The sequence below is a fragment of the Nerophis lumbriciformis genome, linkage group LG36, assembly GCF_033978685.3.
Source record: "Nerophis lumbriciformis linkage group LG36, RoL_Nlum_v2.1, whole genome shotgun sequence".
NCBI classification, from domain to species: domain Eukaryota; kingdom Metazoa; phylum Chordata; class Actinopteri; order Syngnathiformes; family Syngnathidae; genus Nerophis; species Nerophis lumbriciformis.
This window is the reverse complement of record NC_084583.2, coordinates 8,267,501-8,282,784: the sequence shown is the minus strand read 5'-3', so window position 1 is coordinate 8,282,784 and position 15,284 is coordinate 8,267,501. Positions and strand designations below refer to the sequence as shown.

Below are 15,284 nucleotides of genomic sequence, written 5' to 3'. Positions count from 1 at the left end.
TAATGCTGTATAATAGACTGTATTTATGTTATTCACATGTGAATAATGCTGTATAATCGACTGTATTTATGTTATTCACATGTGAATAATGCTGTATAATAGACTGTATTAATATTATTCACATGTGAATAATGTTGTATAATTGACTGAATTTATATTATTCACATGTGAATAATGCTGTATAATACTGTATTTATATTATTCACATGTGAATAATGCTGTATAATAGACTGTATTTATATTATTCACATGTGAATAATGCTGTATAATAGACTGTATTTATATTATTCACATGTGAATAATGCTGTATAAGACTGTATTTATATTATTCACATGTGAATAATGCTGTATAATACTGTATTTATATTATTCACATGTGAATAATGCTGTATAATAGACTGTATTTATATTATTCACATGTGAATAATGCTGTATAATAGACTGTATTTATATTATTCACATGTGAATAATGCTGTATAAGACTGTATTTATATTATTCACATGTGAATAATGCTGTATAAGACAGTATTTATATTATTCACATGTGAATACTGTTGTATAATAGACTGTATTTATATTATTCACATGTAAAAAAAATACCTAAGTGTTTATTGTGAGCGAACTGTGGTGCTGAATTTCCCCCAGGGATCAATAAAGTACCTTTTTTTCTATTCTACGATCATCTGTATGGCAGGGAGCTTTCTATTTTTTTGGAATTCTGTTGAAAAAAATGTTGGGCTCTCTCAAATCTTGAACCTGATGTCCAACTTTGACCACGGCCTTAGCCGCTATGTCGAGGGGTGCTTTCCATCATTTTCAGCAAACTGCATTAGAAAACGATTAACCCCTTCTCTTCCTCTCAGGCAAGATCCACCCAGGAATGGGGCCATATGAGCCCCTGCCCTACTGTATATAACCAATTAGCCACGAGTTAGTGTATACATGTCATGTTTATCCAATAGAAATGAATCCAAGACAGAGAAATAGTTGAATTAAGTGTTTATTTGCTGCATGGCGTCCATCTCTGCAGTACAGTAACACTCTTCTGTTAAAATCCTTCCTTTTAGCCCGTGCTATTTAGTGTTCAACACATTTAACAGCGCATTTTACTGCCATTTTGAAAGGGCTGCATAGGAAAACTGCAGCATCTATTGAGAGCAACAGAGTGCAGAATCATCCAAAAGAGGCTGCAGGAGCTAAGCTGGATGCTATTTCATTAAGTTAGGTGATATAATAAATCTTTGGAGTTGTAAACAAGTTCCTATAAATAATTTCTCTAAAAAGAATCTTCTGTTTCGTATCAAAGTGTAACATCTTATGGGTCCGACAAAGACTTTGGAATTGAGTGGAAGTGTGTTGGAATCCATGATTTCTTTGCACTTTACGCTCGTTTGGCGTTTACAATCTGGAGACATAAAAGTGCGTACTTGCTACTCTGATGCAAATGGATGTGTAGAAAGTGAAGGGGAATGTTCAACCGTGAGAGAATGGAATGCTTTTTAAAGGCACAGAGTGAAAGAGCTGCTAAAGGAACATTAGCTTTAAGGCTAAGTAAGCTAATATTTTTGCAGAGGCTGTTTGCAACCGATCAAAAGCTAAATAAGTACTTCTCCCAGCAGCATCTACGATGCATTCAGCCCTGTCTTCGAATACAGTAAGACTTCATGCAGATGCAGGTGCTATTTTTTGGTAACATTTCTTCCAGCTGTGCATTTTTCTCTTGTGTGTGTGTGTCTGTGTGTGTGTGTGTGTGTGTGTGTGTGTGTGTGTGTGTGTGTGTGTGTGTGCGTGCGTACTTTCTCCCAGGGCGGGGTGGAATGATAAAGCTTTTAGTGCCGAGTGTGGGATCTTGTGCTGTGTCGTGTGCTGCGGCTGCCGGGGGTCCTCTTAACTGGATTTCTTTACGTTGGCCATGCTTTGCTCTTTCGTCTTGTTCAAAACCCCGGTGGCCTGATGGGAGGAAGAGAGAGAGAGAGAGAGGAGAAAAAAGAAGAGTTAAAAAAGGTTTGTGGTCTCATCACTGCTGCACTAAAGAGTGTGTGATAAAGGACCGCTCTTTGATTCCACTGTCACAAAGCCCCAGATGAGCTAATAAAGGCAGTGGAAAACACCTTGTCTTTGTATTAAAGCAGCAACGATTTGTCTGTGAGCGAACAATTTAAAGACACTTCTTTTAGTGCACAGACAAGTCCTAGTTTAAAATGTTGCTAAGCCATAAAATGGAAAATGATAGTTTTTGTTGTGGTTCTAAATAACTTCCTTACCACCATCTAGTGGATAAAGTAGGGAATTACATCATGAAAATTACAGTCCAACACATGAGTGACTACACCATCCATCCATTTTCTACCGTTTGTCCCATTCGGGGCGGCGGGGGGTGCTGGAGCCTATCTCAGCTGCTTTCGGGCGGAAGGCGGGGTACACCCTGGACAAGTCGCCACCTCATCACAGGGCCAACACAGACAACATTCAAACACTAGGGCCAATTTAGTGTTGCCAATCAACCTATCTCCAGGTGCATGTCTTTGGAGGTGGGAGGAGCCTATCCCCAGGTGCATGTCTTTGGAGGTGGGAGGAAGCCGGAGTACTCGGAGGGAAGCCAAACAGTCACGGGGAGAAAATGCAAACTCCACACAGAAAGATCCCGGGACCAGGATCGTACCCGGGACCTTTGTATTGTGAGGCAGACGTACCACCGTGCTGCCCGTGACTACACCAGACCTGGGCAAATTAAGGCCCGGGGCCGTGTGCGGCCCATTAAGCTTTTCAATCTGGCCCACCGGACTTTCCCAAATAATTTTTTTCGATCTTTAAGATGGAAAGTGTAGCTGCCATTATGATGTGCAGTGATGTTTTCTAATGACCGTAAGTCTTCAACTATACAAAGTATTTCAATGGTTGGAATCTGCATGATATACTAGTTACTATGGTCATCTAATTAGTTACTATGGTAATCTAATTAGTTACTAATGCCATCTAATTGGTTACTATGGTAATCTAAGTCACAGCAGCTCAGAGAGGCACCAAGCAGTGTGGGTGGGGAGCATTTCCACAGAGTATTATTTCCAGAGCCTGAAATGTGGGTGTCGGACAGATGCGGAAGGAAAATTTTACAACAAAGTTCTAAAACTTAGTGATGTATCACATATCAGATTGTAGGTGGAGTTTGTTTTACCCTTCTGGTTCATATTTGGCTGTGTTTGTTGCATTTTTGTTGCGTTTCGATGGATATTTAAAATATGTGGATGGAGAGGGGGTGTGACGTTCGTATGTTGTCAATATTCAGTGTTTTATCCTTCATAGTTAATATTGTAACATTCTTTATTTTCATGTATATTCAGGGTGTCGCATTCAGTAAAAAAAAAAGTAAAATTCCATTCCGTTTTTTAAAGCTGTCTGTCATAACGGTTTTAGCTTTCAATTAGACATTATTGTGGGGTTTTGTATTAGTGTTCCTAAAAATAGATATGCCGACCAACCAGACACATTTCTTTCACTAAATTTGGCCCGCCGAGGCAAAATAATTGCCCAGGACTGGACTACAGCCTTCACATTTCTGCAAATCCTTTATCAGGGCTCGAATTTAACCACGGCACGTGCCGCGACCACCCTCGACAAGCCCTAAAAATTGACCAACATCGGCGGCAAGAACATGCCGTGACCCCCCTTGACTTTTTACTTGTTAATGGACGAGGGATAATTCGCAATACAATTCCAGACGGTTAGTAAAACATCAAATTTTTTAATTACCGAAAAACTGTCATTAATACATTTTAGGCAACAGGAAGTCATTTGGATTGACAATAATGGCAAACTAATGACACAGACTTTGCTCTGGAAATTTCCCCTCGGAGTAAACGGAGCCAAGCGCTTGGTTTAACGTCATTTTGTCTCGCGTTTAAGAGCGCACTGCTGTGTTTGGATGGAGACAGGTGTGGACAATATTGGAGACACTTGTCCCCACACTAAAAGTGCACAGCGAAGGAGAAAACTATTTGATGTTGCTTTTATTTTCTCAGTACAGCGTCCATCAGCTGCTGTGACTGAGAGTTAATGAAGTGAGGAAACATGCAGCAGGCAATGTGTCGTGAACGTTGTCACAACTTGTTTATAAAGTCTTTAGTTTGTTGACTGGGATGATCACTCCTTTATTTAACTGCAAACTGTACCAGTGTTCAAATAACATCAATACTAGCTAAAATGTTTTGTCATCTCATCGAACTGAATGCAGGCTGTGAAGATTGTGTATTCGATGTGCGAGGTGTCACTCCTCTTTATTTTTGCCGGCCAAACTGTTGTACTGAACCAAGAGAAGAACAAAGCTTGTTTATTAGACTTCATCGCCATTAGCCAAACTGCTTTGTGTTTTGTTTTGATATCAAAAAGTAAACGCCATGTTTTTTTTAACACTACTTGAGTTTTTTTCATGTCACAAAGGTATTACTTCAAAAAACTTCCATGTGACACATCATTTTGTTAATGAGTTTTTGTGTATAGTTAATTCCTATATGACATATTTCTGGTCAAACTCTTTTAATGGGTCTGTCTTGATACATCATTACATGATGCCTTTTTGACATTACAAAAAGCTGACAAGTTGATATTATTAAAGAATAAAAAAAAACCTAATATTTGTCTTTAGATATATGGATAATGTTTATCTATAGTCTTTTTTTTATTAGACATTACAAATGACATGATGGTATTACGTTAACACCCCAACACTGCTTTACCTAACAATCAGTAATCGTGATTTCAATATTGATAACAATAATCTTAATTATCACTTTGGCCATAATTGGCAGCCCTAGATCTCATACATGAACATTGTTTTTATCTATATGGACAAAAAGTGCAGTTACGTCTTTCAACATTCTTAAATATATATATACCAGGGGTGCTCACACTTTTTCTGCAGGCGAGCTACTTTTCAATTGATCAAGTCGTGGGGATCTACCTCATTCATATATATAATTTACATTTACTTATTTATGAAATATATGTTTTTGTTAACAAGTTAAAGGTGTTTAATGATAATACAAGAATGTTTAATACATATAGTTAATATTGTTAACAACTTAAAGGTGTTTAAAGATAATACAAGCATGTTTAACACATATAGTTAATATTGTTAACAAGTTAAAGGTGTTTAAAGATAATACAAGCATGTTTAACACATATAGTTAATATTGTTAATAAGTTAAAGGTGTTTAAAGATAATACAAGCATGTTTAACACATATAGTTAATATTGTTAATAAGTTAAAGGTGTTTAAAGATAATACAAGCATGTTTAACACATATAGATTCCTTTCTTTCATGAAGACAAGAATATAAGTTGGTGTATTACCTGATTCTGATGACTTGCATTGATTGGAATCAGACAGTAGTGCTGATAATGTCCGCATTTTCGAAAGGAGGAGAAAAAATGTCCTCCTTTCTGTCCAATATCGCATGAAAGTGATTGGTTTTTGGCATCTTATTTGTCCAGCTTCCGTACTTCTTTGTATACACTTTACAAGAAATACATTGTCGGCAAACTCCGTAGCTTGCTAGCTTGTGCACGCCAGCTTTCGGAGACTCTTATTTTGTTAGCGCAACTGTGGAACTGTGCAGTCGGTCTTTGGAGTTTTGACGACAGGTACGGCGCCAGAGTCTGTTGAAATAAAGTGTTTCTCGCCTTCCAGTCGGTAATTTTAATGATCTGGCAGCAGCCAGCGTCATCTCAGAAGACCCTCGGGTGCCGTGAATGTCAATCAAGTGACGTCATAGTGAAGATTTATGATCGCTCATTTTCAGGACTATTTTTTTAATGCCTGGCTGGTGATCGACTGACACACCCTCCGAGATCGACCGGTAGCTCGCGATTGACGTAATGAGCACCCCTGATATATATATATATATATATATATATATATATATATATATATATATATTAGGGGTGTAACGGTACACAAATATTTCGGTTCGGTACGTACCTCGGTTTAGAGGTCACGGTTCGGTTGATTTTCGGTACAGTACGAAAACAACAAAATATACATTTTTTGGTTATTTATTTACCAAATGTGTAAACAATGGCATAGCACACAGGGTCCATTGCCAGGGTTAATGTGGTCAACATATATAAAATAAAAACTAAATAAGATAAGGCTCTGAATGGTTTCTTAACAAAACTTTTCTACATATTAAAGTGCTTTTTTTGATTGATCGACTTTTATTAGTAGATTGCACAGTACAGTACATAGTCCGTACAAATGACCACTAAATGGTAACACCCCAATAAGTTTTTCAACTTGTTTAAGTCGGGGTCCACGTTAATCAACATTAAACTGCCTCAAGTTGTTGCTTAGATTAAATAAAATGACAAAACTTTTCTCCTACATATAAAAAGTGCAACATTAAACAGTTTCAAGTCAACTCAACCTCAGATTAAGTTTTCTCCCCCCCCCCCATGCCTGGCTAACTTGGCAGTAAGAGTTAGGAGCTGTTTGCTCGTCTTTTTCTTTGTTGAAGCGATGTTCACTTGGGGGTGGTGCCGCTTCAAATGGGTTAGCATGTTTGACGTGTTGGCAGAAGCATGCTTTACCGCTGCTGAACAATGTCGGCAAACCTCCGTTCTCCGCACCGCGCAGCCGAAGTGTTCCCAAACGGGAGATCTTCACGAGGCAGGAGGGTCTTCCAGCTCTGGATTTTACATGTTGTCCTTGCCCGGTCGTTGTTATGCCTCGGTGTGCATTGTTTACACAATGTGCGCTACGCTACTTAATACACCTCCGGGCCGAACTGAAGCCCCCGTACCGAAACGGTTCAATACAAATACACGCACCGTTACACCCCTAATATATATATATATAAATATAAATGCATGCATGCTAAATATGAGCCCTCCTTTAAGGCAACACTTGCCTTGACCTTAAAAAGTAAAAATTCATGGCCTGTTTTATTATATATTTTTACGGGACAAAACTGAAGAAATAACAAGAAACTAATGTTGATACAGCTTGGATAATGTCGAATTAACCGCTGGCAACAAAAGTACCGTACACCCCTGAGTGAAAATGTCCAAATTGGGCCCAAAGCGTCAACATTTAGGGTGGCGACCACTATTTAACTGCACCTCTTGGGGCAATGAGTTCACTAGAGAGTCAAAGTTTTCCTCTGGAACGTTCTGGTGACATCACAGAGCTGGTGGAGGTTAGAGTCCTTGGGCTTAATGATGGCAGCACTCATACGTCCATTTTCCAAAGATCATCCGAGAGACGAGCTAAAACTGTCAACTGCATGCTGCTTTTTCTTTTACTCAAGCACATTTTAATAATATATTCAGTTATGTAATGTTTTGTTGTTCCACTCTTAGTAGTGAGAAAGATATAAATAATACTAACACAACGAGTCATACCAAAGACCAGTGGTTCTCAACCTTTTTTCAGTGATGTACCACCTGTGAACATTTTTTTAATTCAAGTACCCCCTAATCAGCGCAAAGCATTTTTGGTTGAAAAAAAGAGATAAAGAAGTAAAATACAGCACTATGTCATCAGTTTCTGATTTATTAAATTGTATAACAGTGCAAAATATTGCTCATTTGTTGTGGTCTTTCTTGAACTATTTGGAAAAAAAGATATAAAAATAACTAAAAACTTGTTGAAAAATAAACAAGTGATTCAATTATAAAGAAATATTTCTACACATAGAAGTAATCATCAACTTAAAGTGCCCTTTTTGGGGATTGTAATATAGATCCATCTGGATTCATTAACTTAATTCTAAACATTTCTTAACAAAAAAAGAAATCTTTAACATCAATATTTGTGGAACATGTCCACAAAAAATCTAGCTGTCAACACTGAATATTGCATTGTTGCATTTCTTTTCACAGTTCTTTGTGACAGACATTTAAAAAAAAGTCTCACGTACCCCTTGGCATACCTTCAAGTACCCCCATTTGAGAACCACTGCCAAAGACTATAAAAATGGGACCCATTACCTCCCTGCTTGACACTCAGCATCAAGGGTTGGAATTGGGGGTTAAATCACCAGAAATTATTCCCGGGCGCGGCCACCGCTGCTGCTCACTGCTCGCCTCACCTCCCAGGGGGTGATCAAGGGTGATGGGTCAAATGCAGAGAATAATTTCGCCACATCTAGTGTGTGTGTGACAATCATTGGTACTTTAACTTTTAACTTTAACAATTTGACCTTTTTGTCATATCGAGATGGACCTTTGTTTTTGTTTGATCATTTCGTTTGTTGTAGAAATGTGTTCCATGTTGCGCATATAAATAAGGAACATATGTTCTGTGGTACATTACATGTGACATGTAAGTGTCAAAAAGAGGTTGGTGGATAAGAATACATCTAAAAGTAAAACAGTGTAGAAATGCAACCAATTACAGGAAATGTAGTTTCGATTTTTAACATTTTATTTCAGGGCTTGCGTGCTTATAGAAATGTCTCACTTTTTTTCTTCTCAATTTTCCTCTTTTTTTCCCCCCTCAAAGGTGCTCACATCCCTAAAAGTTTCCATCTCCATCACATAAGGAGAGAAAATGGCAAATTGGGCCCAATTTGGACAAGTTCAGTTAGGGTTGTACTGACTTTTGTTGCCAGTGGTTTTGAAATGAATGGCTGTGTGTTGACTTATTTTTTAAGGAAAATAAGTACATTTACATTGTGGGATAAATAAAGTCCTATCCTTTCCTATAATAAAATACTTGTAGAAATGTGTGAGATAGGCTGTGTCTCAATTGGCGCACTTCCGTACTTAGCATTTTGAGTGTGTTTCAACTAATACAGTGTGCTGTCAGAACCCGGATTTTGCACTCAACACAAAATGGTGAGTATGCAGAGAGAGATCCTATAACCGCCACAAAAGTGGCCATTTTGGCTCCAGTAAAAAAAAAAAAAAAAAGCAAAAAGATGCATTGGCCATTTCTGGGAAGTACACACGATGTCAACATGTGTTGGTATATGTACTTAAGTGTGCCAGATGAAACACAGCCGTAGACTGATAGATATGTAGACAAAACACATGCACTCACCTGCTCCAAGACCACACCTGCGGCCTGGTCGATGGCTCCGCCCACATGCGAGTAGCGGCCGGTGTAGCGAATGAAGCCCCATGTCAGCATGGCCATCATGACCACACCCAGAATGCAGTCGCATACCACGGCGATGGTGGTCAGGCCGATGAAGAACAGCACACCCGATAGCACGTAGAGGAGGCACACCAGCGCGAACAGTACTGCTGGCGTACGGATGGCGCTGAAGAGATTCTTGGACTTGAAAAAAAGAGGAAAAAAATTATGTTAAATTTACCCCTTGAAGTTTTCTACTACTGAACCACAACTGGGTGAAAACGTGTCAAAACTGTGTTGCTGTTATTGAAACTCATACGTATAAAATTTGAGCGAGATTTAAAAAACATTAAGTGCCATTAAGCGAAACATCTTTGCAGGGGTATAGGCGGGATTTAGCAACTACCGTATTTCCCCGTCCATAGGATGCACCGGATTATAAGGCGCACTGCCGATGAATGGTCTATTTTTTAAATCTTTTTTCATATAAGTCGCACCGGATTATAGGGCGCATTAAAGGAGTCATATTATTATGATTTTTTTTCTAAATGTAAAAGACTTCCTTGTGGTCTACATAAACTGTAATGGTGGTTCTTTGGTCAAAATGTTACATAGATGATGTTTGATCATCTTCAAGTCGCTTCAGGATGCGCCGTTTTGTGGGCGGTTTTATTTACGTGGCTCACCTTCGACAGTCTTCTCCCCGTCATCTTTGTTGTAGCGGTGTAGCGTGCAAGGACAGGAGTGGAAGAAGTGTCAAAAGATGGAGCTAACTGCTTTAATGACATTCAGACTTTACTTCAATCAATAACGGAGCTCACTAGTGCAATAACAACGCCGGAACTCTCTAATAACTACAGTTCCTTGGGTGAATAATGGAAACTCACTACACCGGTATGTTTTAGTGCTTTCATGGCGAGTTTACTGACAGATATAAGTAAGAACTTTACACTACTTTATATTAGAAATGACAACAGCGGAAGAAGATTATCGACGACGGTGTTGGTACAGACTACAGAGGTGGAGGCGCGCAATTTTTCAGGATTTATGCAGATCCCAAATACACATCATCAGGTACCAGAAGGTAAGAAAAATTGCTATTGTATAATATTGTGAAAGAAAACGGCAGATAATGTGTCTTACTTCAGTGTTTTTCAACCTTTTTTGAGCCAAGGCACATTTTTTGCGTTTAAAAAATGCGGAGGCACACCACCAGCAGAAATCCTTAAAAAACGAAACTCCGTTGACAGTAAAAAGTCGTTGTCGCAATTTTTGGATATGACTTCAAACCATAACCAAGCATGCATCACTATAGCTCTTGTTTCAAAGTAGGTGTACTGTCACCACCTGTCACATCACGCCCTGACTTATTTTGTAGTTTTTGCTGTTTTCCTGTGTAGTGTTTTAGTTCTTGTCTTGCGCTCTTATTTTGGTGGCTTTTTCTCTTTATTTGGTATTTTCCTGTAGCAGTTTCATGTCTTCCTTTGAGCGATATTTCCCGCATCTGCTTTGTTTTAGCAAACAAGAATATTTCAGTTGTTTTTATCCTTCTTTGTGAGGACATTGTTGATTGTCATGTCATGTTCGGATGTACAGTAAGTCTTTGCTGTCATCCAGCATTCTGTTTTTGTTTACTTTGTAGCCAGTTCCGTTTTAGTTTTGTTCTGCATAGCCTTCCCTAAGCTTCAATGCCTTTTCTTAGGGGCACTCATGTTTTGTTTATTTTTGGTTTAAGCATTAGACACCTTTTTACCAGCACGCTGCCTCCCGCTGTTTCAGACATCTACAAAAGCAATTAGCTACCGGTTGCCACCTACTGATATGGAAGAGTATTACACGGTTACTCTGCTGAGCTTTAGACAGCACCGACACTCAACAACAACACATCATTTGCAGACTAGCATTACTGGTTTGCAAAAAATATTTTTAACCCAAATAGATGAATTTAGATAATCTCCCACGGCACACCAGACTGTATCTCACGGCACACTAGTGTGCCGCGGCACAGTGGTTGAAAAACACCGTCTTACCTTATACACAAACCATAATAATACTGCTATGTTGAAGCACAGTACAATCCATCAAGCGGTGCGGCTTCATGGCTTACCTAAGTCGTACTAAAACATTTTCATAGATTTTTGAGTGCCGTGTATAATGTTCTATATTTTCAATGGAACATATAACATTTTGGTGTTGTTTACTTGAGTCATATTGCCATCATAGTGCAGTCTACACGTATCTCTTATGTGTGACTGCCATCTACTGGTCACACTTATTACACAATGTACCAAATAAAATTGCTTCGAGGTCGGTAAGCAAAACCAGAATGATGCCGTACATTAGGCGCACCGGGTTATAAGGCGCACTGTCGAGTTTTGAGGGAAAAAAAGGATTTTAAGTGTGCCTTACACTTAACCCTCGCTATTCACGCAGGTTACGTTCCGAGACTGCCGCTGAAAGCAAATAAATGCCAGTAATGCCCATAAAAATGTCTGTTTTGAGCCCTTAGTAATGTAGAATTATGATGGTGCGTCAAGGACCCATAATCCAAGTTAAAAGACTTCAAAGTCTCTTTACTGTCAAGCCAGAACACTGCCAGTAAGATTTGGTATCGGAAAAAAAAATTGACATTGTGGAAAAAGTTGTATTGGCAACAAATAAATACAAACATTGAAAAAATACAATACTGTTGGTGGATGTTTTCAATGCCAATATTCATATTTTTGTACTCTTTCAATGTTTTTGTGTATTGCAAAGGTTTTTATGATAGCGTGTCTTTATTAGCTTTTACTTTGAAAATCAGCCATTGCCTTGAAAATAAGCTTTTAACTTGAAAATCAGTTTTTACCTTGAAAAATCAGCTTTTACCTTGAAAATCAGTTTTTACCTTGAAAATCACCTTTTACCTTGAAAATCAGTTTTTTGCCTTGAAAATCAGTTTATGCCTTGAAAATCAGCTTTTACCTTGAAAATCAGTTTTTGCCTTGAAAATCAGCCATTGCCTTGAAAATCAGCTTTTACCTTGAAAAACAGTTTTTACCTTGAAAATCAGCTTTTACCTTGAAAATCAGTTTTTGCCTTGAAAATCAGTTTTTACCTTGAAAATCAGTTTTTACCTTGAAAATCAGTTTTTGCCTTGAAAATCAACTTTTACCTTGAAAATCAGTTTTTGCCTTGAAAATCAGCTTTTACCTTGAAAATCAGATTTTACCTTGAAAATCAGTTTTTGCCTTGAAAAATCAGCTTTTACCTTGAAAATCAGCTTTTACCTTGAAAATCAGTTTTTGCCTTGAAAAATCAGCTTTTACCTTGAAAATCAGCTTTTACCTTGAAAATCAGCCATTGCCTTGAAAATAAGCTTTTACCTTGAAAATCCTTAGGATTTTGTTTAGGTTTCGCTTCTTTTTCATATCCAGGCTGTGGAGACAACTTCATGCACGGAACTTTTTTCAGAGTTTGGAAGTAAAGCCTTACATCTGATATATCTTTTGCTTTCTATGTTCACACCTAATGTTGTGTGCGATCAGTCTTCCTCCTCTTGCACAGGGAATAAAACTCACTGATCAGTCCCAAGTTCTTTGGATGACATATATGTTGAGTAAAAAGGACCCCAGAGACAGAATGATACAATACTAAGGTTTTTTTTACTGAAGCTTTAGGAGGTTCTCGCCCGGAAAAGGGTGGAGTGCCATCTCCGGGTTGGGGAGGAGACCCTGCCCCAAGTGGAGGAGTTCAAGTACCTCAGAGTCTTGTTCACGAGTGGGGGAAGAGTGGATGGTGACATCGACAGGCGGATCGGTGCGGCGTCTTCAGTAATGCGGACGCTGTATCGATCCGTTGTGGTGAAGAAGGAGCTGAGCCGGAAGGCAAAGCTCTCAATTTACCGGTCGATCTATGTTCCCATCCTCACCTATGGTCATGAGCTTTGGGTTATGACTGAAAGGACAAGATGACGGGTACAGGCGGGAGAAATGAGTTTCCTCCGCCGGGTGGCGGGTCTCTCCCTTAGAGATAGGGTGAGAAGCTCTGCCATCCGGGAGGAGCTCAAAGTAAAGCCGCTGCTCCTCCACATCGAGAGGAGCCAGATGAGGTGGTTCGGGCATCTGGTCAGGATGCCACCCAAACGCCTCCCTAGGGAGGTGTTTAGGGCACGTCCAACCGGTAGGAGACCACGGGGAAGACCCAGGACACGTTGGGAAGACTATGTCTCCCGGCTGGCCTGGGAACGCCTCGGGATCCCCCGGAAAGAGCTGGACGAAGTGGCTGGGGAGAGGAAAGTCTGGGCTTCCCTGCTTAGGCTGCTGCCCCCGCGACCCAACCTCGGATAAGCGGAAGAAGATGGATGGATGGATTTAGGAGACCAGCCCTTACAACGCAATAATAGCATCACCAAGCGAGGTCTAAAATGTAAGACAAAATAAGTTAACTCTTACAGTGAGAAGGCAGCCCCCTTACAGAGAGGGACGCACCTGCTGATAAGAAGAGGGACCGTGTCATTCACGGAACGGAACTGAATCAAATCTCCCTTTTGAGGAGTGATTCATCATGTTTGTGCAGACACTGGACGCTCGAGGACCAAATATGAAAATCAACAACAGATAATAAGGCAACGGAAGTATACCGGCTGCACGAACATCTCCAGAGCGGAAAAGTACCAATAGCATGATCACACAATACAATGTTATACCTAAGCATCAAAATATATAAAAAAATTATTAAATTTCCACATTAACTAGGTGGACTCATGTCTTATTTTGTGTCTTACTGTATTGTATTGTCAAGTATTATTTTTGACTTGTATAAACAATGTGCTGAAACTACCGCTATTGTGATTAATTTCCTACCTTAACTGCAATTAATACAAAATAGGCAAATACATTCAGATATCCTAAATGATATTCCACACAATATTTACATGTACATTTAAAAGTACAACATATTATTAAAACATCAACTTCTATAATGTGGAGCTGAGGGATTATTTAAAATTAACTAAAAAAAAAAAAAATAGGCTGGACTTTTAGGAGACATTTCTATCAACAATTACATTAAAAACATTTTAAAAAACAACATCCGAGTAGTACTCTGTGATGTGTCAACAAGAAAGACAAAGAAGATCTCTGCCTTTGTGGGACATCTGGACTTCCTTCACAGGCGTGTTTCTGAGAGCACATCCAACTACAGAACATCAAGTGAGCCAAGCTTGATGGTTGACTGCCATGTTACATTTTATTTAAAAAATAAAGAATAATATAATAAATCCTCTATTAACTGCATCATAACTAATACATATGAGTAATTGTTCTTAAGTTATTTTATTTGCTTTATAAAGAGAATGTATACATAGTAATACATTAAATATTTAATACATAATAGAAATATATCCTAACAACCGTAGTGTTGAAATCAACTGCATATATAAAACAAATTGTGAAAGTAACAAAGTTGTACAGAGTGCTTTACGAAGTAGTCAAAGAGTAATAAAGTAGGTCACCGTGTCATGTTTACAAATACAAGATTTCTCTGAGCAGGAAATGAATCTGCCAACAGCAACACATACAGCCCTACTCAAGATAAATGTAAAAAACTACATTTGCGTCATAATTTCATATTTTGAAGCTTTTTTAAACTTAATTTAGACAACCTGGGTCATCCTTTCTTCTTCTACGATGTTTTAATTGCATGCCCAAGTCCAGTAAAACTGCTTCCGGGTAAACTTATTATAAGCCCCGCCCACAGACAGATACATTATATTATATTATTATATATAAATCGTAAAAAAGCAAAGCGATCATAAAAACATTTGTAACACACAAAAACAATAAAAGTGTACAAAAATATGATTTTTTTTAAAATCAAAAACATCCACCAAAAATATTTTATTTTTAATGTTTGCATTTATCTCCTGCCAAGACATGTACAGAATAGCACGAGTTGACGCTTTCCACCTTAAAAAGTGCTGTTAAAGAGTCATTCTGCTCTCTTTCGCTTTAGTCTTTATGTATGAAACAGTGCTTTCACTCACTGCATCAGAGCAAAAAATACAGGAAGGAAAGTTGTTCCTCTATTAGACCTAAGTTCCACCTTCTACTGTAGTGTGCTCTGAAGCTTCTAGTTAGAAGCCCTGAGAAGGTACACAGCATTTGACGGCATGGTAGGATACAAAAACAACTTTGAAAAGACACAGCAACAACAACCACTTTAAAGA

At 38.6% G+C, this 15,284-nt stretch overlaps 1 protein-coding gene across 1 annotated transcript in view; it reads right to left on the bottom strand.

Moving 5' to 3' along the window:
- Positions 1–987: 987 nt before the first annotated feature.
- The window catches only part of atl3 (atlastin 3), a 54,475-nt gene continuing 40,178 nt past the window's right edge, over positions 988–15,284 (bottom strand). The window contains exons 13-14 of the mRNA XM_061930116.2: positions 9,041–9,280; positions 988–1,950 (exon numbers count right to left, since the gene is read on the bottom strand). Of these exons, the coding sequence (XP_061786100.1) occupies positions 1,888–1,950; positions 9,041–9,280 (303 nt within the window). The 3' untranslated portion in view covers positions 988–1,887. The remainder of the gene's footprint in view (positions 1,951–9,040; positions 9,281–15,284) is intronic.